The sequence below is a fragment of the Alosa sapidissima genome, chromosome 15 (genome assembly GCF_018492685.1).
Source record: "Alosa sapidissima isolate fAloSap1 chromosome 15, fAloSap1.pri, whole genome shotgun sequence".
NCBI lineage: Eukaryota > Metazoa > Chordata > Actinopteri > Clupeiformes > Clupeidae > Alosa > Alosa sapidissima.
The window spans coordinates 27847056-27869267 of NC_055971.1; the positions used below are offsets into that span (position 1 = coordinate 27847056).

General features: G+C 44.0%; 1 protein-coding gene across 3 annotated transcripts; it reads right to left on the reverse strand.

Moving 5' to 3' along the window:
- Positions 1 to 813: 813 nt before the first annotated feature.
- On the reverse strand, positions 814 to 22083 carry trappc6bl (trafficking protein particle complex subunit 6B, like). Of its 3 annotated transcripts, none has more exons than XR_006023095.1 (8): positions 21934 to 22083; positions 21475 to 21566; positions 21211 to 21278; positions 20481 to 20598; positions 20280 to 20363; positions 20103 to 20196; positions 19363 to 19495; positions 814 to 832 (listed from the first exon to the last, which is right to left on the reverse strand). XR_006023095.1 is itself a non-coding variant. In XM_042064273.1 (7 exons), the coding sequence occupies exons 2-7, from the start codon at positions 21562 to 21564 to the stop codon at positions 19464 to 19466; spliced, it is 486 nt and encodes a 161-aa protein (XP_041920207.1). In that variant the 5' UTR covers positions 21565 to 21566; positions 21934 to 22083; the 3' UTR covers positions 17277 to 19463. The 3 variants fall into 3 exon arrangements, 1 of the variants encoding a protein (XP_041920207.1); XR_006023094.1 differs by lacking the exon at positions 814 to 832 and adding an exon at positions 17277 to 17942; XM_042064273.1 differs by lacking the exon at positions 814 to 832 and having other exon boundaries at positions 17277 to 19495.
- Between the last annotated feature and the right edge of the window lie 129 nt (positions 22084 to 22212).

The window sequence follows — 22212 nt, forward strand, 5'->3', positions numbered from 1 at the left end:
CCATCTTTACAGGTAGGAGGGGCAAAGATAGCCTCTGTGTGTGTGTGTGGTTCGGAGGGGGAAATGTGTGTTTGTGTATAGTGTGTGTGTGTTTGTGAAGGGTGTGCATTTGTGTGTGTGTGTGTGTGTGTGTGTGTGTGTGTAGGGCACTGGAGGTGGGGGTGGGGTATGGGGGAGTATAATGAGTAAAAAAGTTCTTGGACTAACAATGGTCTCTTCCCCCATCCAGCAGGCAGGGTGGAGGGAGTGGACTAAAAAGGGGGGGATGGGGGAGAGAGAGCTGAAAGAGGAGGGTGGGAGGGATGGAGAGAGGGAGAGAAAGAGAGAGAGCGGAGGGATGCCTTTAATCCTTAATCACAACAGTGTCAGGATTCAGGAGGCGCTGGAAGAGTGCTGGCCAGAAAAACACTCACGGACTGCCTCACTCATGCATGCACATGCACACACTCTCAAATATGCACTTGTATACACAGGCACATGAGATGACATTGACAACATTTACACATTACACACAGTCACAAATATGCCTATGAGCGCAAGCATTCACACCAGAGACATACAATGGCAGAACCACCTGAATCAAGAATCAATCTCAGACTCTTTTATCATTAGACTGGATTTTGTATGTATGTTGATGTGTGCCTATATGACCAGAAAAAAATATTGCATGACCCAAACATCAAACAAACATACAAAACATACAGCTTATTTTATCATATAACCACTTTTAATCAGCTGTAATGTACTTGAGTGACAACCCTGAGTGATAAAGGACATAAATCTGCAGACTCCATACCTTCAGACATGATTTTGAGAGTGTGTTGATGTGAACCTATATGAACAGGAAGACATTACACACAATGTCATTATTGCACAAGCATCCAAAATATGTGGAATTTGACATACTGGTATATCTGTTTCTGAAGTAATTTCCGTAAATTAGTCCCTGAGCCCCAAACCCTAGCAACAGAACGCAATAACAAACAAACTCCCCCATGCCTCGATCACATGACCAGCAGTCTTAATGCTTTAGAGGCTCTGCTAATGGCTAAAGCGTAGTCAAGACTGACAGCGGAGACTCCCTGGCCTGCTAAAAGAAAAAGAGCCAGCCTGACAATGGCAAACAATAAACATGGGCTTCAGTTGACAGGGATTTGCGTTCTTGTGCATCGCATGAAAAGCCCATTTCACACCCTCTCAGCGAGCCCTTCGCATACGTATGCTAATGTGGAGGGGGTGAGGGCCACGCACACATGGGAAACAAGACTCGGCTATGATGACAGACCTGTCAGTAGTGTGCACATGTGTGTGTGTGTGAGTGTTTGACACTGTTCTTTTGCACAGAGAAATGTCAAACTTGTCTTCACAGAGGCTCTTACCTGTTCCAGATAATAGGCCGGAAACCATATGTCAGCTAATCAGAGTTAAAGCAACAGTATGCTAGAATGTGCATTTTAATTTGTTTTTCATAACAAATCTTAAAAGGATTTTTGATGGTAAATTATCATATGACGGCCAGGAAAACACGCCTGTCGTTGCCACTGTTTGACCAGGAAATGTAATGTAGGTCTGCTGTGCAGGACAAGAGGAAAGCATTTACAAACTAAATGACAAGTCCCCAGTTATCATGCTAGCAAGCTTTTATCAGCATGGCTGGTGCTTTATTTGTTTGTTAGACTTTGTTAGCATTTTTAGGTTGTTAGGTCACAACTCTTATATCCAAACTCTTTTCTGCAGTTTTAATAAGCACACTTTGTGCAATTTACAATACATTTTGATTTTGTATTGATAGATTGCATCAATATGCCAGAATCACTCTCTGGAAAGAAACATTAACATAAGCAACAAACTATGCACTATGCATGAGTAAAAAAGGACAAATAAAAGAAAAACTGATGTAGATTCAGTTTCGAGAGAAGAGAAGAGTAGTGGGCTTGGGAGAAAAGTGGAAAATTGAGGACAAATTCTTCTCTTTGAGGGTGAAGACAAAAAAAAAAAAACGTTTCAGGGGTTTTGGTTGTATAAGCCAGGCTTTTATGGTATGAGGCGGTCCCCTTGCTGTGAACTGCAGACTCGTTCATCATGTCAGACGGAGTGCCCACCCCATGCGCTTGCCAGTTGATCCCTAAAGAGCCGGAAAGTTGAGAGGTCAAAGGTCAGATTCTACAGTACTGCCGTCGACCATTTGCGGAGGGGGCCCGATGGGGTATGGGGGCGGACGAGGGCCCTGCCAACTCCTGTTTGGCCTCTCCACAACGAGGCTGTTTTGATTTCATTTGCAGCTGAGGTGGTACGTAGCCTTTTGCAATTGTCCACCGCAGGGAACTTTGGTGGGGGTGCAGGGGTTGCCCTGGGTGGTGGTGGTGGTGGTGGTGGTGGTGGTGGTGGGGGGGGGGGGGGGGGGGTTGGGGTTGTGGGGGTTCAGGGGTGAAAGTGGGATAAAAATGTCCACCCCTCTCTCCAGCAAATGCTCAGATAAGTTACATGTTATATACTGAAACATAGTGAAAGCAGCTTTAGAAAGTGCTTGGAAGCATACTGGCAGGCAGAATACGTTTTGAACATTTGGCTAAAACAGTGCAATATTAATAAGCAACTACAGGGCCAAAAGGTTGGATAACTGGATAACACAAACAATAAGACTAAGACAGAACACCCAGCCACATTCTATCATCTGTGGAGCAGGTGGGTTATAGTCTTGGCCAATAAGAGTATTCTTTTTCTGACACAAAGTACAAGGTCTATCAACAAGTGAAGTTCTTGTGCATGAACAATAGCTATCTATTGGTTTGTGAGAGCACTGACTAATTAATGTTTGCGGTTAAGATCTTGCCCAAAGTGTTTACATTTACATTTATTCATTTGGCAGACACTTTTATCCAAAGCGACTTACAGCAATAGAATAACATTTAAGCTACAGAGCAATTAGCTGTTTAATTAGCAAATTGATGTTATATAGCTAGCCAGCAAACATTTTACATTGGCCATCATTCAATTTAGTGCCCAAGGTTTGGTTTGACATAACTAAACTATTTTCCAAAACTCGGACATTTGTCATTTTGCATATCCTTTGTCATTTTCGGCATCCATGTCAAGTCTGTCTAAACCCCAACACCTTCTTTCAACACAACAGCTCAACACGTACACACACACACACACTCATACAGACTTCCCCAAATCCCCACTTTCAACACCAGAATGCCGTAGCTGAGTGGCCCGCAGAAGAGTGGTTTCCTGAGGTGGAGCCTACAGCAGGTGATGGAGCTCCAGTCATTCTGGACAAGCCAAAACAACCCAGCTCTCAACACAGACATTCAGCCTGTCAAGCAAGATGGAAAAGTACACCAATACACCCCACTCTGTCCCCTCACCCTGGGTTACGGTTGGCGTGCAGATGACTGTGTGTGTATGTGTGTGTTTGAGAAGGGACTTGGAGGGGGAGGTGGGTGATCATAGCCACCTGGGTATTTGGTTTCCAGTATAAGTCACTGTGTATGGAGCTCTGATATGTGTTTGTGACACAATGGATGAATTATTATAAGGGTATCAAGTGTCTGAATGTCCATTGTGTACAGGAGATACATTGTATGCATTCCCTTGTGTGTGTGAGATTGTGGATGTGTGTCGCTGTATGCCGGAGAGCGTGTGTATATGTGTATGTGTGTGTGTGTTTGAGGGGGTGATATGGGGAGGCATTTCTCTTCAGCACAATCCCCCAGAGGTGGACAAGGTGTCCGATTACCCAAAAGAAAAACAAACTGACCGAACACCAGGACAAGAACTCCAGGTCTGCAAAAAGGTGGGAACCAAAAAAAAAAAAGAAAAAAAAAAAGCCACAACAGTGACAGCCACAAGAAGGAAACGGAGAGACAAAAGGAAGCACTTAGGGACTGTCAGAGTGTTACGGACGAGTTGCAGAGGGACTGTTAGCTAATCCTGCCCGTCCGTCTGTCGCCCACAAAAGATGCACCCCCTGTCCCCCTGGCCACAGGTAAACGATAAACAGGGCTGCTGTGGTCGGGCAAAAGGAGAGGCCTGACAGTGAGGTGCGACGGGTGATTTATAGAGTCTGAGGTCTCACGAGGCTTGGCTGATGGTCTAACCACATGGCCACAGCTTTGGATGCTAGGCCAGAGAGCAATCTGCTACATCTGAAGTCTGCGTCAAGAATTTAGGTGGATGTTTCGCAGCGTTAGCTGCGCGGTATTAAGTACTCCAACATGGCTTTACTCCAGTGTTCCCATTTCTCTGACAATAGAAACCGTGCTATGCGGCTGTGAGTTTCCCAGGCAGTAAAACCAATGACACGGTATTTTCTATATGTTCACTGGCAATAATACAAACTCTGTGCAGTGAGTTGTTGTGCAACGTACTGTCAATGATTTGGATTATGAAATGCTGCTAAATGCTTCCAGGTAAAGCAGTGACATACATCTGAAGGATGAAGAATAATGTAGCTCACTACTGTAAATCCAACATAAACAACTTACTACAACTACAAATAAATATGCAGACTCCAGCCTATGCCTGTGCATGTGTAGTGAATGGCTCATGAAAAAACATAAATCCATATCATACCCAAGACCACGACTACCTAACTAACTTCTATGACTACCTACCCACCTTAACTTAACTATGACTACCTACCCAACTTAACCATGCACTGGACTTCCTGAACATCTGTCAGCTGAGGAACTCATACATCACAAGGTCAATCCTAGAGTGCAGGCAGTCCTGAGGAAAAGATAACATGTGTTTGTGTGTGTGTGTGTGTGCGTTTGTGTGTGTAAAGAAGGGCCCTGTGCTCGCGATGACGCTGAACAGCGCATAATGACAAGTCATTTCTCAGAGGTGTCCAAACTAAGCCGTAACCCGAGTCCAAGGGTCAATTGCATAGTGAGGGGATTGGCTGAACCCCGGGTGTGGGCCATATGCACTATGGGGTGGTCAGAAGAAGCACCATTCTCTTCCAAGCTTTCCTGCCTTATCAATGAAAGCATCTCAATCTTCCCCGCAGTCAACGCTGGAAACGGGGCCTTTTTTTTTTTTAATGGCCGTTTGAGACTTTGCACCTGGGGTGTATTCCCCGTAACACGTGAACGTGAACAGGTTTGCTGTCCATGAACGGCACAAATTTAACTCTCAAATGAATGATGTTTAACTTCAGAGCAGAAAAAAATAGAGTACAAAGACTATAAAATAAATGAATGTGTCATTACGTAGGCGGCACGTATATTTAACCTTGTGAAAATTCTGCAAACAGGCAGAAGCTTGCTTATAGTCCAGGTTAGAAAAGGGTAATCCATGATCATTTCTTGATACTTTTCAAGACTTCCACCAGCCCTCTCCTGCCAATGTGTTGTGCACATGGAAAGCAACTGGCAGGACAATCAGGCGCAAAAAAACAGCACCCTTGAGAGACTCAGAAGCATTTTTCATTCTCAAAGCACTTGTGATCGCTTTTGGATGGTTAGGGGGAAAATAAGCTTAAAAAAAAGCTTAAAACAACACAAACAGAAAAAAACATTTGCTTACATGTGCTGACATGTTTTACACTTTCAGTATGCTTGGACTCTTTGTTAAGTTGAACCTGTTTCATATCAAGATTTATAAAAAAAAGTGTGCTTATTTAAAAATATTTTTGCTTGCAGTAACAGGCAAAAAAAAAGAGAAAAGAAATGGGTCGGTATGTCAATTTTTTTTTCAAGATTCAAAGTAAAAAAAAAGTACAATTTTGGTCATGGTGATTATATAGGTATGAATTTATACAAATTTGCATATTGTGACATCACTGACTGGGTCATTAACCCGTGCCTTCAGGCGCACCATTGCAAACCTCATTCTGATGCAGGTTATAGACCAAAAAAACTTTTTTTTTATTGTTTATTGCCTTTGTAGTTCAACAAAACAAGTGGCTTCATTTAATGTTCAAAACATACTAGTTTCTACATGTTTCCTCCACCAAAACTTTAGTGGTCTTCTTGGGGTCAGTCGACACGGTCACGATTACACTAGAGGGGAGAAAGGATGGGAAAAGATCTGGCCACAGTTCTTCCAGAACTTTGTGCCAAGTTAAAGCAAAGATGTTTTAATGCTTTTTTCAGATGTATCACTATGGTGCCCGAACCCGGAAGACTTTGAACGGTGACCACTAACATTAACATAACATTACACTAACATTAACATAACATTACACTAACATTAACATAACATTACACTAACATTAACATTAACATTAACATTACACTAACATTAACATAACATTACACTAACATTAACATAACATCACACTAACATTAACATAACATTACACTAACATTAACATAACATTACACTAACATTAACATAACATTACACTAACATTAACATTAACTAACATTCTTTACTGCAGCTGCAGCCATCATTACGGACGAGTGTGAACCATTGACAGTGAATGAAACAAAGCGAACATATAGGCCATAGTGTGACATGCGTACACCAATGGGGTAAAAATAATCACAGATGACGCCACAGGTTTTTTATTTAAAAGAAAGAATGTAGCCTACGTTTGTATGTAGGCAATTTATATTCACAATCCTTACTGAAATATAATTAATATACATTTTTATTAGTTGTTTGAAGAGTAAAAAAACACAAAAAACTTAACACAAGTTCACAACTGGCAAGTCGGACGGACTAAAAGGAGAAAATATATGTCGGTCCTAAATTGACAGGGCCGGTCGGGTTACAGCAAACAAAAATATTTTTATTTCTGATAGCGCCAAGGGACCAGAGCAACATCATGAACTATGCGCCGAGTTACATTCTACCCTTCCCCCATTCCCAGAGTTCAAAACATGCCATCAGTTAATATGGAGGCCTGAACCACCTGGCTGTAATATCTATAGAGGACAGTGAACTAGACAGTGACAAAGAAAATAGAGGCCATCTATTCTTATCCTCTCTGATGTATGGAGAGAAAGAACCCTATGACAACAGAGAGAGAGAGAGAGAGAGAGAGTATGAAGGGGTGGTGGAAGTGGGCTGTGTGTTTCTTTTCTCCCTCTTATTCCTCGAGACCATTTTCTCTCTCTCTCTCTCTCTCTCTTTCTTTTCTTTTTTTCATTTTCCGGCTCTGGCCCCACAGGAAGCCTCTGTCGGCGGCATATTGTGTAGCGGCCTGCGCTCTACTCCCCGCAGTCCAGCCTATCTGGCTTCCTATCAGCCAGATTCCCTTTCAAAGCCTCCCCCTGCTGACAACCCCCCCCCCCCCCCACACACACACACCACGACCATACCCCCAAAACCCCACTCTACTCTACTCAACTGCCCCCCTCCCTTTATGGTTCCTCCTTTAATGGCCATTCAAAAGCATGTAAATGTGTGCAGAGAAAGGGGGATGGAGGGAGTGAGTGAGTGAGGAAAAAAAAAAAGAAAAACACGAAAGAATAAAAACACGCAACCCCCTGATGTACAAAACCCCATGCAGGGGACAAGAGAGGGGAGAGCAGTTACCAGGACGGGCCGAGCCTTGCCCCTTTCTGAAAGCCAGGAGATGTTTTGGCCAGAGACAAAACATCTGCTCCTCAACCAAAGAGTGAGGGAATGGGACTCTTCAACTACTCAAACCCCTCCCCCAACTGCACTTATAACACAGCCCCAGCCCCCCCCCCCCCCCCCCCCCCACACACTTGCCTCCCGCCCCTGCCCTCCCCCCCCACACACTTGCCCCCCGCCCCTGCCCCTGCCCCCGCCCCTGCCCCCATCCCCCCACACACACTTGCCCCCCTGCCTCCATCCCCATCCCCCCCCACACACTTGCCCCCCGCCCCTGCCCCCACCCCCCCCCCCCCCCACAGCTCTGAGCTCCATCCCTTTCCCTTCTTTTAGCTGGGGTTGTCCAATCATAATAAACTTCAGAGAGACTAGAATGAGATTCAACCCCTGTGCAGTCTTTTACCCACAGCATGCCTGGGCAACACTAGAGGGATTTAACACCCCACCCCCCACCCCAGCCCCTCAGGAAGACAAAAACAACAGCCCAGAGAGAGGCTGTTTCTGGTGAGGATCTGGGCCGGATCAGGAACGGACCTGGGCCAGCACCGACCCAGGGTCAACTGGTAAATGGGGTACAGTAGCCCAGTGTTTCTCAAAGTCTGGTCCGGGGACCACTGGTGGTCCGCAAGCTATCCCAAGTGGTCCGCGAGCAGACATGGTAAAATATAATATCTTGCAATGTTGAACCAACTTGTATGTAAATCCAAACAGTTCTGCAACATGCCTATGTAAGCTACGCCAGTTTAAATCATATGAATCCTCTGACACAAAAAGGAAGGTGAGTAGGCCTATTGTGTAATATACTGTTGTAGTAGGTTTACTCTTTCTTTTAGCTAGTGGTCCGTGAGGTTTTTTTTTTATATTATTATTGGTTAAGTGGTCCTTGGTCTGAAAAAGTTTGAGACTGAATCTCTGGAAAAATACTGTGATTCTAAACTACCAAAAAGATGCAGTCGCTACCAGTCAACCGAGTCTGCATCAGACCAAGCCTCTGAGGCATACCAGAGTCAGCAGCTGCGTGTTTCAAAACAAGCAGGGAAGAATGGAGGGAAAAAGAAAGAGGAGAGAGAAAAAAGTCAATGTAAAGTAAGGCAATGTAAAGTAAGGCAATGTAAAGTAAGTCAATGTAAAGTAAGGCCATGTAAAGTAAGGCAATGTAAAGTAAGTCAATGTAAAGTAAGGCAATGTAAAGCAATGCAGTGTAAAGTAACTTAGTTCAATGTGAACAACATATAGGCATGTGAGAATGCAGTTTTTACAAGGCTATGGCCGTGGTTATTTCTCCAAATGCGTCTAAGCATGTAATTTCACCTCCATGTTACCTTACTGCAATATCCTCTCTGTTGCTGGGCTGGAATCATTTAGCCTGCTGCTATTTAAAGTTTCTAGAATGATTTGAAGAGTCTGGAATGCGTGACATCACTTGGCTAGCAGTGATGACCAAAAATATCAACACTGGGATGCAGTTTCCTTTTGTTATTAAATTGTACTGAAAACCAGAACACATTTAATTACTAAGAGACAAAGACAGGCAGAGAGAGAGATAAAGAAAGAGAGACAGAGAGAGAGAGAGAGAGTAGATGAGGGAGAACAAGTAAGGGCTGTAGAAATTGTATCTTCCTTGTTCTCCCCTCAGGTTAAGGTTGAGAGAGGAATCAAATTTCCCTGTCATGGAAGATAAAAACTTTTGTCAGAGAGGCACCAGGCGGAAAGAGACCTGGAGGGACGAGGGGGGGGGGGGGGGGGGGGGCGGGCGGCAAACCCAACGAGAGGTTGTCATTAATGTAGAGACAGCTCTCACTTCATCGATATATCATTACAGATTCTGGCAGCGGAACATTTGTCTGAAACAGCTACATACAAACATGTCAGCATAGCAATTTCTTCAGATACAATTTTTTATGTGGTATGTCGGCTATATAACTTAACTTATATAAAAAAATTACGCTGACATGTCATTCCTGATCAGCTGACATTTTTCCAACTGTTGATCATGGTTTAATGTGTTGGTGTTTTTAATTATCACATTTTAACAGTGATTGCAACACTCACTCTCAGTTGATGACTTCTCCTTTAAGATGTTTAAATCATCTCTACTTTGCCAAGAGTTGTCTTCAGAAAAGTGCACTGAGTTCGTGGTGGGTAATTTTGACAACAAATAATCAAGACGCTACATTTCTAATCCAGCGCTACATTTCTAAAACTAAAGTGATAATCAGACGCTACATTTCTAAAACTAAATTAATAATGAAACGCAACATTTCTAAAACTAAAGTGATAATCAGACGCTACATTTCTAAAACTAAAGTAATAATGAGACGCTACATTTCTAAAACTAAAGTGATAATCAGACGCTACATTTCTAAAACTAAAGTAATAATGAGACGCTACATTTCTAAAACTAAAGTGATAATCAGACGCTACAGTACTAAAACTAAAGAGATAATAGGACGCTACATTTCTGAAATACAGTGAAAGTGCTGCAAACTGTGCAGTGTCCTGTACCCAGCAACCCCCCCCCCCCCCCCCCCCCCCATGTGACCCCCCCCACCCCCAGCACCTTTTGGACTAAACAGCCTGCCTTTTAAACAGCTCCACAATCGAAAACAGACGTGTACTATGGAGACCTGTCCCCAGGCCCTGTTGTTTACTCCTGCCCAAGAACACTTGACAAATAATCTGGTTATTGCTGATTTGTGTTTCCTTAGGGTATGGGGGGTTGGGAGGCTGTACCACACCCAAAACGCCACCCCCATCATCCACCCACACACAGACACCCACACTCTCTCTAGCTCTGTCAGACACACACACACACACACACACACAAACACTCTGTCTCACTCCATCTCTCCCTCTCTCTTTCTCTCTCGCTCACATGCGCACACACACACACTCTTTCTTACTTACTTTTAAACACATACACACACACACACAGTCCCCCTCCTCATCCTTACAGTGCTGAGCCAGAGGCTGCAGAGATGAGCTTCAGATGAGGACATGTGGCAATGATTATGCGCTAACTTGCAGTCCGCATACCATTCCCCACTCCCCCGCCCCACCACCCACCCACCCATCCCTCTCTCTTTCTGTCCTCCTTTCCCATCCCTCTCTCTTTCTGTCCTCCTTTTCCATCCCTATCTTTCTGTCCTCCTTTCCCATCCCTCTCTCTTTCTGTCCTCATTTTCCATCCCCCTCTCTTTCTGTCCTCCTTTTCCATCCCCCTCTCTTTCTGTCCTCTCCATTTCCCACTGTCTTGCTTGTCCAGTAAAGCATATGTTCAAAAGATGAAGGGAGGAGGAGTGTGTGTGTGTGTGTGTGGGTGGGGGGGGGGGGGGGTTGTGTCTATTGTTTTGTTTTTGTTTAGCTGGCACAGTCTTCTTGGATGGGAGAAACATACGCTGTTCATGAGTCTCTCTCTCTCTCTCTCTCTCTCTCTGGGCTCACTGTTGCTAAGCTATCTGAACAGGCACATGTGTCAGACATCAGAGTTCTTTATGTGTTTCTTTGCGTGACTGTGTTTTCTGGGATACGGAGCATTTGCAAAACAGCTTGTGTGAATAGGGCAAATGTTTGTGTGGGCCATATCAACATAACGTCATCTGAAGTGCAACAGTTTAAAATCCTGTTGCGTTGACAAGACTACCACAGTAGTAACACAAGATTAACATTACTACCTGGAAGAGCAAAGGCCTTTATCAAATGTCAAATGCCACAGTGTTAATGAAAGTGAAAAGGGATTTGTGAAGCTGCGCTGTGATTTGAATTTCATGAAAAATTGTCCTGGTAGTATTTGTGTAATTCTGCTGACAGACGGTCAGGCACACCGGAGATATAATCTCCTCAGTGGAATGGAGGTAAATAGAGCCTAAAGATGATCAAATAATCAGCCATAACATGTCCCTTCAAGACAATAAATGGATGGATGGTTCAAGCTAAACTGGAGAAGCAGCCTTTTAATCTAAATTCTCATGAACCTCTCAAATAACAGTGGCAAACCCAAACCATTTGTGCCCGTAATTAGGCTCCCTGTGCTTGCATTTATCAGGGGCTAATGTCAGTAATAACAATAATGATAATAATGACGACGGCAACTTGGGAGTGGGGGCCTAACTCCTCGGCCCTGCCCTTCCTGTGTTCTATGCGTTCTCCTTGAGGCCGGCCTCTGCCAGTTAACCCCTGAGCATCCAAGATAAAAACAACACAGCACTGTCAGAGCCCCCAGCTGCGCCTCATTATCCACACAGCCCAAATTCATCCCCCTGCCCGTGGCTTCACCCCCATTGGGGCTGCCCAGCAGGTACTGCTCAGGGGGTCAGAGATCGAGACCTCCCCTTTTGGCCCCGGCGGACAAACCCCCCCCCCCCCCCAATCTCGCCCTCCTCCGCCATCGCAGCGCTCCGACCTGCGATCCTGCTGATTCAATTAGAGGCCGGGCAGTCCCCCGCATAACCACACGCCAGAAAAGGGTCCTCGCCATAACCCCACTAGTCAGAGGGCACGAGAGTAGAGCTCGACGAGAAGACCGAAGGAGTCCGAGGGAAGGAGAAGAAAAATGAATAGTGAGATTAATGAAGAGAACGACAAGTACCAGGAGACAGAGAGAGAGAGAGAGAGAGACCAGAGAGAGAGAGAGAGAGAGAGAGAGAGAGAGAGAGAGAGAGACCAGATAGTCAGGGCACACACAGACATGAAAGAAGTGCGAGGCAAAACCAGGGTTGGATTTGGAGCGACAGAGAGTCAGAGAGAAGAGAAAACAGAAATAAGAGAGATGGAAAAGAATTTAGAGAGAGAGAGAGAGAGAGTGGACGCAGGGTTAAGGAGAGCAGCGAGAACACAGCAGGAGGAAGTAATGGCAACCCAACCCCAGACGCACAGAGTGGACGCAAAAGGGACGTCTTCCATAGCGGGACAAAACGCACAAATGTGCCGAAACCAGCAAGCGGCCAAATGGGAGAGGGGGAGGAGGGAGAGACAAAAGGATCATTCATTCTCTCCTTCTTCTCCTCCTCTCTGTCTCCTTCATTCTCTTGCTCTCTTTTCTTCCGCCGAGATTCCTGAATAGCCCCTAATAACGGTGACACCGGCCAGCGGAGAGTCAGCTGGGAGGGGCCCGGTGAGGTCCACTGACCTCCAATAGCCGGATTACCAGTGATACAGCATTTCATTGGGTCAACACTGAAGGATGAGCAAGAGTAACTAATGCTCTCCTTTTGGATCAGGGGTTGTGGCTCCCCATTCAAAGCGATGACCGACTCTGAGAAAGATTGTGTGTGTGTGTGTTGTGTGGTTGTGTAAGTGTTGGGGATAGGGGGTGGGGTCAGGACGTTTTGCATTTGTTCCCAAACATTGGAACTTTCCCAGCTGCAATGACATGGTATTGAGGCCTGGTATGTTGCATTTCTTTTCAAAGCATAAATTCCTTAGGATTCATCCCCTCCTCTACACTACCTTGTTACTAAGTCCATTTCATAATGACCACAATGAACTACATACCAGCCGTTTCTGACTAATAGGTTTGCACTCGCAATTACCAACTATTTTGCAGAGTAAAATTGAACATTGTTGTTGTTAATGTACTGTATAAAATGTAGCCACACTTTAAACAATTTAAAGGTTCGTCTCCACTTATAATAAAGTGGAGCTGAGTTTGCAAGAGAAGATAAACAAATACCAAACAGCAACAAAAAAGCAGTTATGTCTAGACATATCCCTCGAAGACAGCAAACTGTGTGTGTGTGTGTGTGTGTGGTGCGTCACACATTGGCGTAACACTGATAACTTGCGGTCACATGACTAGAACTCTGCCTGTTCTTCCAATCAATAACATCTAGCTCCACATCAGGTCAACAGATCGGCTGAGATACACTCGTGCTCCCTGCAGGCACTGAGCCCATTGTTTGGTTGTGTACAGCAAACAAGTTTGGACGGCTGAGACTGATAACAACTTACTCTAAGTGGGCTGAGCCATGCAATCCAACACTATAAGCCCCCCAATTACCCAGCAGACTGAGAGAGAGAGAGAAAACAGAGAGAGAGAGGGAGAGAAAGAGAGAGAAGAGAGAAAGCAGAGTGGGTTTAGGCCACACAGAAGAGTAAAGCCAAAGCCAAACCAAAACCAAATAAAACGGGGTCTAGTTGATTAGAGTGAAACGTCTGCTTTCCTTCCTAATCCACAGCTGCTTACACAGTCCTCTAGCACCTGGATAAGGGAGTTTTAAATTGTCCAGTTCTCCTCCCTGGTCTTGAGTCTACAGGGTGGGGATTTGTCTATGTCATGAAATTACCTTCAAATGCCTCGATGGGTCTATCATAAGGTGCCTTCCTGTTTCATACCAGATGTTTGGCCAGTATGGATGTCACAAACGGCATCCGAACAGGATATGCTATAGGTGCAGTACATATGGTTTTAAAGGGATGAAGTTGAATTAAAAGATAAAGGTGACTTAACACATGCAGGATTATGTGTGAATGTAATCTGTGATTCTGTACTCACAGTGTTCAGCATGTCAGAGTTTAACATTTGTATTTTTTGTATCTGTGATTCTGTACTCACAGTGTTCAGCATTTCAGAGTTTAACATTTGTATTTTTATGCTTTTACCATTCTTCAGTAAGTGTTTTTAATACTTAAAATCGATTCCACCAAGGCCTAGATGCGTTTCCTCAATTTTGAAAGATTATGCTGTTTCTTATTATCATAGTCTACGTGTCTGGCAAAACCTTTAGAATATCTTACACTTTGTCACAATAAATCAGAGCGTATAGTTACTGGCAGGCAAACTCACGAGTCCTGGCAGCTATTCTCAGAGTTTTGTTTTGAAATATCCCTGGCAGAGAACAGGTGATGAGAGCTACGGTATGATTGCAGTTTGGCAACGGCACACGGCTCCGGCTGTTTATCCTTCCGCAAAACATTTCAGGCTTATTAATATTAATCTATCTGGGAAAACAACACAGCAGTTGTTTGATCTACGGTATAGAGGCTTAACAAGCCAGGAAATTAGCTAACTGTTATCTTAACATTTAGACTTTCATTTAGGTCATACATAGTTTCCAAAAGGTCTTTAGTCATTTCCTTTTGATTATCACACAAAAGTGTTTCGAAATGGTTTTCTGTAGATTTCTGCTAATGAACAACATTGTCCATCTAATGCAAATCTATCGGTTGGGTTTCATATAGCATGATGGAATTCAAGATTATGCATTTGGCAAACAAACTATAGGCAATTTTTTGGAGTGCAAAGACAGACTTTTTCTTAAGTAACCCTAACAAATCATACTCGTGTCACCTCCCGACCTTTGACCCCGGAGCGCTTTGGCTAGACACGCTTGGGAGCGCTGATAAAAACTCCCTTTGATTGGCCAACCCATTCGCCAAAGTAACTTAACATTTTCCTCCACCCTTCCCCCTGCAAAGCCCTGTCTTCAGGTAACCCCCTCCCACACACACACACACACACACACAACTTCCCCATCCCTCTCGGACACTACCGTACCCCCCCCCCCTCCCTCTTTTAATCAAGAGGGGGCCTTACGAGGGGAAGTGATTAGGTACTGGGCTTCAGGTTTTTTTCTCCCCCTCTATTCTCCATCTTAATCCTTTCACTAACCACACACACAGAAAAGAGAAGTAGAGAAAGAAAGCCACACAGATGTCTGCACATTGTAGTCCCATTACCCTTTTAGCCACAAAGAAACACTCATATTTAGTTTATTGCAGGGGTCTAGGTGAGGCACGGTAGAGGTTATTGTTACTTTTTTTTGATGGCTGGGACTTAGCCTTAATCAGCCACCTTTTTCCTCAACCCCCCCCCCCCCCCTCCAGCCTCCAGCCCAACCTTTACCTCCTTCAGATCTGCATCTCTGGCGTCACAAGGGTTAAGACTGGGCCTTGGAAAAACAATGAGAGGAAAGTTTGGTTTCCCATCCAGTATTTCACGAAGTTTATGGAAAATGTCAGAGCGGTCGGGGCCGGCGCAATTGTGCAATCACAACAGGAAAACACGCTTCGCTCCGCTCTGCGCCGCGCCGCGCCGAGACGTAAATCTGCCCACTTGACAGCACTACCACAAGAAAGAATGAGCGAAAAAAACAAATAAAAGAAACAATTACACGACGCAACCCAAAAGATAGGAAATACCTACTTAATGAGGCCAGAACATTCAAACACATTTACCAGAAAAGCCCACTTAAAGAAACACACACACACAACACCACATCAATGTGTCATAAGCAGCCTGAAATATTTCAGGAACCAGGACCCTCCAGCCCCTCACACCGTTTCACTAAACGTTTGCCCAAGATAAAGATATGACAAAGGCCACCAGAGCCCATATTAGCCACCCCTTCTAAGGGCCATGCCATTAACTACTCATTATCTGACCAAGTTCACAGACCTGTTCTCCACCCACACAAACAAACTGGCCTTTATTGATGGCTTTCTGATGCAAGGCAGACCTAGCCAGGAACAGCTGGGACCCTGCTCTCTCTCTCTTTTACACTCCCTCTATCCTTCCTTCCTCTTTCTCTTCTCCAGCTTCAAACACACAAAACACTGGAGAACTTCAGCTCCCTTGCACTTTTTCCCTCTCTTCTGTCTCTCCCTTTCTCTACCTCCACTCCTCACCGTCTCTCTCTTTTTCTACCTCCACTCCTCACCGTCTCTCTCTTTCTCTACCTCCACTCCTCACCCTGTCTCTCCTTCCCCTCTTCCTTCAACAGAACCATAGCGCACATCACACACGGCCCCTCTTTCACACTCTCTGGGTAACGTGACACTCCCTCTGTTCATGGCTGTTGTTAACACACACACACACAGAACCTGTGGTCGGCCTGTCCAACACACAGCCTGATCACAGGCTTAAATGGCGGCTTGTTGAGCACCTGAACACGTAAGGAACAGGGCGCAACATCACACCATCACTGCCTTTGTAGACACGGCGACAGACAAGAACCTTTACAACTCGCTGAAGTAAACAAACGCTACAACTCTTTGCATAGACACCAAGAGCTCGACACAGTTTCCTATACATTGACTTATTTGTGGCGGCCCAACGCAAGATCAACATTACAACCACACAATGAGTTTCCTGGTTGTACTAAATTGTGCTTAAATCTGGTTAGAATCATAACCGCGCTGCGCTAATTTGTTAAAAAAAAAACTGTTGCATTCAAGTTAATTCTGCAAACCTACCACCACAAATAAGAATTCAATTCTGTGGGAAACACTGGCTCGACACATATTCTATTTAAAGCTCACGCCATGAAAAATAACTAAAAAGATCAAATATTACACTGATATAAAAAAAAAAAACATCTTCCACTGAAATCAATACGACCGTATGACGAGAAATGGTTTGACTTTTTCTGCCACGATCATGATTAACTCCAGTTGTGGCGTCGTCCATGCATGGGCCAATCCAAACTTGTGATTTCCCAGTGAGTGGGCAGAGAGGGGGTTTTGGGCCGTGATGGCCAGGCAGCGAATTTACATGTTCTGCAAGTTTGATGTGTATTTAAAGGTCATATTTTGAGTTTTGGGGAAAGACTGAACTTCAACTACAAAGGACTTGTCGGGAATGCTCAGAAGCATAACATTTCAAAACTAGCTTCTGAAACCCCTATTACTAGTGCTATTAGCATGACCGTGCTGACTGTAGATGGTTACACTGCAAGCTGAAAACGGCGATCTCAATATTAACCTTTTTGAGCAAGACAAATAAATGACCAACTAAACATATATTTAATTTTAACAACACAACTGAAGACATTTATTTATTAAAAAAACAAACAAACAAAAAAAGAAACATTTCACAAATGGACACATTCAATCTTCTTACAGTTAGTCACTCCTTTTGACAAACTTTGAGTGCTGTGGGTATCAAAACTGCATAGCCCAAGTTATAAAGGAAGGAGAGAAAGCACCAGAAGAAAAGCCTACTAGATGCTAAGAGCTCACACTAGGTACCGGCCTCGAGAGAGAAGAGGGCTTTGGAACGCACACAATTAGCTGGTTAAGTAGCTCTGTCCCTCCTCTGAGCCGATGGTTGTTAACGAAACAGGAAAAAAAGGGGGGGGGGGGGGGGGGGGGGGGGACCCTCAATAAAGAAAGAAAAAAAAAGGAGAGAAATGAGAAAGTAGGAGAAGACAAAAAGTTGGTAAGGGGCCGTTGTTTGAATGTACAGCCTGGTGCGGCGAGAGAGAGAGAGAGGGAGGTGTACGTGTAGAAGGCTAAGGAGTGAGGGGGCGGGGGTGGGAAGCTGCGTTGGGATGAAGCGTTTGATGTTGTCCATGGTTCACTCTCAGCTGCACACAGACCCTGCCTGGTCCATTCCAGCACTTCTCTTTTATGGATACCCGCACAGCCGGCCGGCAGGCCGAGGGCCCAGCACAGGAGGAGCAGGCCAGCTGGGGATATGGCCGAGCTGTTATTTACCTCCACAAAGGACCAGGCAGCACTGAATAGGAACTGCACACAGGGACTCTAACACCCTCACTTAATCACCAACACCACCCCCCTCAACACACACACATATATATATACGCACAGACCATGGCAGCCTTCTCCACATAGAATCCCTTTTGCCTACTAACTCTCCATGTTGTTTTGTTTTTTCCCCTCCCCTCAGCACCTTTGTTGAGGGCTGCAATGCGGCAGACATTGGAGTGGTGACCTCTAGACTTTCTTCCCAGCCCTGACTGCGTGTTGACAGGGAGGGGAGACCCTTCCCATGATAGAGCAGCTGTTTTGGCACTGCTGGGATACAAGTGCACGACTACACATCACACTATGGGTAATAATGACTAATCTGACTGTGTGTGTGTGTCATTGTTTTTTTTACAAAACATGGCTTGTTTTTTTTTCTACTTCTAATATGTTGGCATTTTTTTTATTTTCCTGTTTAAAGTGGGAAAAAAAAAAAGGAGTCTAACCTACAAGGGCAGCACCTTAGTTTACACAAGACTTTCACTGTGCAGTGCTAAACACGGTTTAACGTTCCCTTTAGACTGGGTGATCCAGGCAGGGGACATTACACAAGACTTTCACTGTGCAGTACTGAACACGGTTTAACGTGCCGTTTAGATTGGGTGATCCAGGCGGGGGACGTTACACGAGACTTTCACTGTGCAGTGCTAAACACGGTTTATCGTTCCCTTTAGACTGGGTGATCCAGGCGGGGGAAAGCCTTGCACTGCACTGTGCTCCTATCACAAGCCATCACAAGCCATCACAAGCTATCACAAACTGCTGTCTACTACTATACTTGTGAGGAAAGTGATGTTACAAAAACAGCTGGAAGTTAGTGCACAAAACACTATTCTTGAGTTCAGTGAGAGCATCTAAAAGCGTTCCCGTGTGATGAGACTTTCCCACAGTGCCCTCTGGTGATAAAAGACAGGAGCTTTTTTCCCCTCAATGGTTTTAAGCCATTAAGGCCTATACATTTGAAATTTGACCCCGCTGTTTGTTGAACAAATCAATATAAAAATTGCATCTTAAATAAAAAAGAGGTAGCGGGGAATGCTTTACAATAAATAAATAGATTATAGATAGACATCTGTCACATTGTTACATCAAACAACTTTAAACATGTCATCTCACGCACTCAATTTGATCTAGTATTGACACTAGCTTTGATTGTACAGGATTTCACAATGGCCTCACGGATTTTCTGCAGATACATTAAAAAAATGTTCATCTTTGTCCATATTTCACTGTCATACTAAAAAAAATGGCAATGACTCGGCTTTCCGATTTTAAATAGATCGTAGGTGAGGTGCCCACCATGAGTGTACTCGTTATCAAAAATAATATGCTGTAAACTACCTTGGTGTGTGTAAACATTCACGTAGACATTCATATCAAAGGGTGATGGCAGGGAAGGGCCCTGGAAGAGAGGGTTCGGACGTCTTCCAGTGGTCAATCGTCTACGCCTTCTGGATCACCACCTGGAATTTACCTGCATGAACCAATCACAGTACAGTAGAGTCAGGAGGACGTCACATCCAAAGACGTTTCTATGGATAGAGTTACTGAGTATGGTGGGATGGGACTGGCAACTGTGACTCAGTTTGCAGTTTGTTTACCTTAAAATAACAGCTTAAAACTCATTTTGATGCTACTGACTTAATTTGGAGAATGAAGCCTCTGGCATTACCAATGCTTGAACAGAACACATGATATTGCATTATGCAACATTGCAAAGCAGGTAGGATGACCCAGTTAGTCGTTTTTGACTAACTGGGTACGGTCTTAGTGCTAAATGGTGTTGAATATTGATGCCAAAGGGCACATACAACATTAGTTGTTGCTTTAATGTGGCGAGGAACGATAAAGTTAGTCAGTGAGGAAGTGATTCATGTGTGTCATAGAGCGGCACTAACGAAAAAACAGGTTTACTAAATAAACTCTGATGTTAATAACAATGAATACAGGTCTGATGCCACCAAGCAAGACTAACTATGACTAATAACTGAGCTCTCATTCTCATTTTCATTCTTTTACAAAAGGCCTTGAGAGATGGTCAACAACAGAAGCGTTTACAAGCGCACGCACACACCACTTACAGGCAGGCATGAGGGAGACCTCAGCAGTCACCACACTTTCCAGACCGAGGTTGGACAAGGCTCCCCTCAACAGCCCACAGGAGAAGGCTAGGTACTGCAGGACAAGAGAACAAACAAGGTCACATGCACATATCCATTCCCAGGGCTTGGTAATGACGTAAACGGCGGGCCACGTACTTTAGGAGCATCCTCCAGGTACTGTTGGCCACTGGAGAGCTGTGTTATGAGTGCAAAGCGGTTATCTTGTAAGACGTATGTGCCCTAGGTGAAGACACAGGATCAGAGGGAAAAGGTTAGATCAATTCCCGTTACTGTGCTGCTGTTCAGTGAAGAGTATTTTTCTTCTGCCTGTTGATGTTTTTTAATGCAAACACACACCTGGTGATTGGTTCTTAGGTTGTCAATTTGCTTGCGGAAGATGTTTGTCCAGAAGTCTTTACAGAGAAACTTCATGACGTCAAGCTCATCTTTGAAGCCTGGTGAGTCTTTTGTGAACCTAGATGAAGGGGGCATGGTAACTGATATTGCAGGTAAGTGGTATCACAGCGTTATACACTGCATGCTTGACAATCACTACCAAACAAAAGCCCTTAATTTCACCCCTTATAAATGCCTTACTTTTGACCTTAAATCCCTTTTATAATTAAGTAGTTTTTAAGTAGAAATGTGCATAGGTTAAGGTCGATTAAGGAGAAGAGCCTACTGAATTTACCCCTTACTTTTTCAATTTCCCCTTAATTTCCCCCTGTAATCAATGAATCCCTGAATTAACACATTAAAATAAAATTAAGATATACTTAAATTGTCCTTAACTACCCCCTTAAATAAAATAAAGGGAACCCCTGACTTGACACCTTAAATGTATATTAAGGCGTCACACCTTAAAATGCCATTTAAGGTCAAATTAAGGACCACTTAATTCAAATGTAGTGGTTTTGGTAGTTTTCAGGGGTAATTTAAGGTAAATTTGAGTACATTGCATTCATGAATGCCATGAATGAGGAAGAGGAAAATTTCCGTATTAGATCATTTTTTTTCTTTAATTCAGAAATGGGCCTAAACTGAACAAACAACCATATGGAAACATCAGAGAAGGCATTTTTCTAACCTTTCAATAAGTCCTTGGCCTACCCGGAAACCCATGCATTCTAACAAGGAGACACAGGTACCTCTCTCCTGTGAAAAGAATATTCAGTTTGTTATCATACTAATGTCACACACCAAGCGCAAAATGATACACAATGCAAGTATGCATTGTGTTACAGTGGTGTGGTAAGGTAAGGATGGTGAACACAGGGCCATTTAGAAAGGACTTCAGTGTTCACAGTGCTCATCTGTATGTATCAGAGAGAGGTATGTATGGCTAACTTACCTTGTCGTTATCTCCGCGGGACTCTTGCTCCTTGTAAACATGAGACACTATTTCCATGTGGAGAAATTCAAAGAGGGAGTCATCTGCCATGTCTAAAGGGGGAAATCGTTAATATGAGTTGTGCAAGTAAAACAATCAGGGACCTACTTCTCTCCATGACCCATGGATAGCTAACTATGAAGTCAGCAAGCTAGCTACTCGAAATATGATCACGGCGAGATTATCATACACGCGTTGATGTCAGTTTAATAAAGTCAAACGATACAAGCCTTACTAAAACTGTAAATCTAACGTCTTCAAGCAAATCATCTCTGACAAACTACTGCCTTACTAACGTTAGCTAGCATAGTTCAGCTCGATCAACTACCGCTAGCTGGTTGCAAGGCGAAGTGGAAGTGTTTGTTGGTATGTCGAGGTTAATATTTACAAACTGAGCAGGCTAAACACGTTCATACTCACCTTATGCTGATATGACACCGAATTCATGCACAGATATATTGCACGATTTTCCTGAAAAATAGATGCCTTGCACTATGTTTGCAACTAGCAAACGGCTAAACGTCACTTTCACAATCACAAATGAATTTACGTCTTTCCGGACAGATACGATATATAACAAGATCGCCGCCTACTGCTTTGGAGTAGTTAGTTAGAATACTGTTAGAGAATGTCTGTTCATGCCTACCTGTCGCCACCTACTGACCGATCAAGAGTATGGCACTGAGTACAGCCTTTACA